Source organism: Trichechus manatus, unplaced genomic scaffold (genome assembly GCF_000243295.1).
Source record: "Trichechus manatus latirostris isolate Lorelei unplaced genomic scaffold, TriManLat1.0 scaffold00007, whole genome shotgun sequence".
In the NCBI taxonomy this organism is placed as follows: Eukaryota; Metazoa; Chordata; class Mammalia; order Sirenia; family Trichechidae; genus Trichechus; species Trichechus manatus.
In genome coordinates this window covers 16225691-16227992 of record NW_004443943.1, presented here as the reverse complement: position 1 = coordinate 16227992, position 2302 = coordinate 16225691, and the positions used below count along the sequence as shown (strand labels likewise).

General features: G+C 39.1%; 1 protein-coding gene across 1 annotated transcript in view; it reads right to left on the bottom strand.

Annotated features, from left to right (window-relative positions):
* Window positions 1-306: 306 nt before the first annotated feature.
* The window catches only part of IFIT5 (interferon induced protein with tetratricopeptide repeats 5), an 11794-nt gene continuing 9798 nt past the window's right edge, over window positions 307-2302 (bottom strand). Inside the window, exon 2 of the mRNA XM_004369916.3 lies at window positions 307-1910. Within this exon, the coding sequence (XP_004369973.1) occupies window positions 467-1910 (1444 nt within the window). The 3' untranslated portion in view covers window positions 307-466. The remainder of the gene's footprint in view (window positions 1911-2302) is intronic.

Below are 2302 nucleotides of genomic sequence, written 5' to 3'. Positions count from 1 at the left end.
ATCTGTTAAGTAAAAGGTTCTTTCTTTTGCAAACTACACAGTTAAGAGCTTAACTAATAATTTTGCACTCCTAAAAGAGTGTTCCTTACCTAGATGTCAAAGGCTTATATAGGATGATATTTACTGCATAAGTAAGTAATGTGGGAAATTTGATGAAATTTAATCAGAAGATTATTATAATTAGTAGAGATAAAGGGTATATAGTCCTAATGGTCATATCATTTTTTAAAGTTACAATAGCTGGAATGTTGCTGTTTCTCAATGAACTAAATATTTTGGTAATAAAAGAAAGAAAATAGTCACAGATTCATCATACTGTATACAAAGCATTTAGCACAATGCCTGGTACACAAGAACCATTCAATAAATATTGGGTCTATAATGAACAACTGATTAAAACAAGCAAAAATATAAAAACCCAAAATGGGGTGAGCGGAAGCTCAAACTAATTTCCTAGAGAATGTATTTAAATGGAAAGTCGAAGCTCGCAAAGAGCAGTAAGGAATTCTGCATTTTCAGGATCTATCTTTTGAGCCCTCTCATAGTACTCAGCAGCTTGCCTCTTTTCTCCCTCCAGCTTGTAAATGAACCCTAGGGCACTCAAACTCTGGACATCGAAGGCGTCATAACCAAGTCTCTTGGTAGCTAATTTCTTCAGAGCACTTGTCAGTTTGGTGCGCAGAGATGACCTTTCTTTAACCTTTAAGGCTTCTAAATAATGACGAATGGCAGTATTTTCTGATTTTCGGTGAAATTCCTGAAAGCGTCCATAGTGGTAGTGGATCTGATGTTTGTGATCATCAGTTATGTTCTCCAGACGAAGGGCTTTCTGGAAAATGTCTTCAGCGTTGCTATATTGGCCTCCCTCAGCATACATGTTGGCCAGGTCCGTGTAGGCAAATGCAAACATAGAGTCCTGTTCCACAGCTGCTTTGAAATGAAATATAGCAAATGTAATCAGCTCATCAACTTCCAATTTATCCTTTCCTTTAGGCCTGTTGTGCGTGGACTTCTTGATTTGGATCATTTGTGCCCTGTAGCAAAGTCCCATCTGGTGATGCAGGAAAGAAGAGGTTGGTGTCACCTCCAAGGCCTTTTTTAAAAGTTCGAGAGCTTTGTCCCAGGAGTTTTTTCTCCGATAGAATTTGGCTGCATAACGAAGGACATAAGGTTGGGCTGATACCTGGTCCAGGATTTCTTCAATATACTTTTCCCCTTCAGCTTCTGCATGTACATCTTGAAGCTTTAGTGCCAGAAAAACCTTAATGTAGGAGTTATCTGGGTTCAGGGTAACTGCCTTCCTTAAAGGGCCCAAAGAAAAGCTCTTTATAGAACCTTCTCTGTCAGAATCATCTAGCCGATACATCGTGATGGCATAGCCAATGTTAAATCCTGGATTGTCAGGTTCTGCTTCCAAGGCCTTCTCAAAAGCTCCTTTAGCCCTCTGATAATACTTTCCTCCAAATTTCAAGAGCGCCCACCCTTTCTCACAGTCAATCTCAGGACGTTCCAACTTGTAGTTAGAAGGCCCGGACAATTTCTTGCAGACGTTCTCTATCTTGTCTACGTACTTCTGAGCTTCTTCAAGTTGGTCCATGTGATAATACACCCAAGCATAATTTCCCCAAGTGACTAGACTTCGTACTTCTTCTTCGTCTGAGTGTTCTCGCTGGATTATTTCTTCTGCTTGTGCCAAGCACTCTAGAGCGTCTTTATTTTGTCCTTTTAGGTGTTTCACATAAGCCAATAGGTTAAAAAGAGTGAGTCTGGATTTTGTGGTAAGAAAATCAAGCTGTTGCCCAATTGTATCTTCCACATCAAACAAATCGATGTCTTCTTTCAGTAAATTCCAGGTAAAGTGACATTCTAACTCCAACAGGATGGCCTTCAAGGAGTCCTTAGGAATTTCACTGTCAAAGATAAAATCCTTTTTAATTTTTGAAAAAATAAAGGAAATAATTTTTCAACTCTAAATACTTTTCTTTCCATAACCACCAATTTAATCTTTTATTTAATCTTAGAGTAAAAGCACTAGGCTCCTACAACTTTATACTAGAGTTTCCTCTATGTACAGCTATGTCCTAGAAATACTTCATTAAATTCCTATTATTTACTGCAAAACCAATTCTGGAGAGGTGACAGGGCATTCCAGTGGCGCAAATGGTTCACACTCATCTACTAACCTAAAGGTTGGCGGTTGGAACCCACCCAGAGGCACAGTGAATGAAAAGCCTGGTGATCTGCTTCCATAAAAATTATAGCCAATGTGGGGACCATGCTCTCCGGGAACATCTAGCTCAAT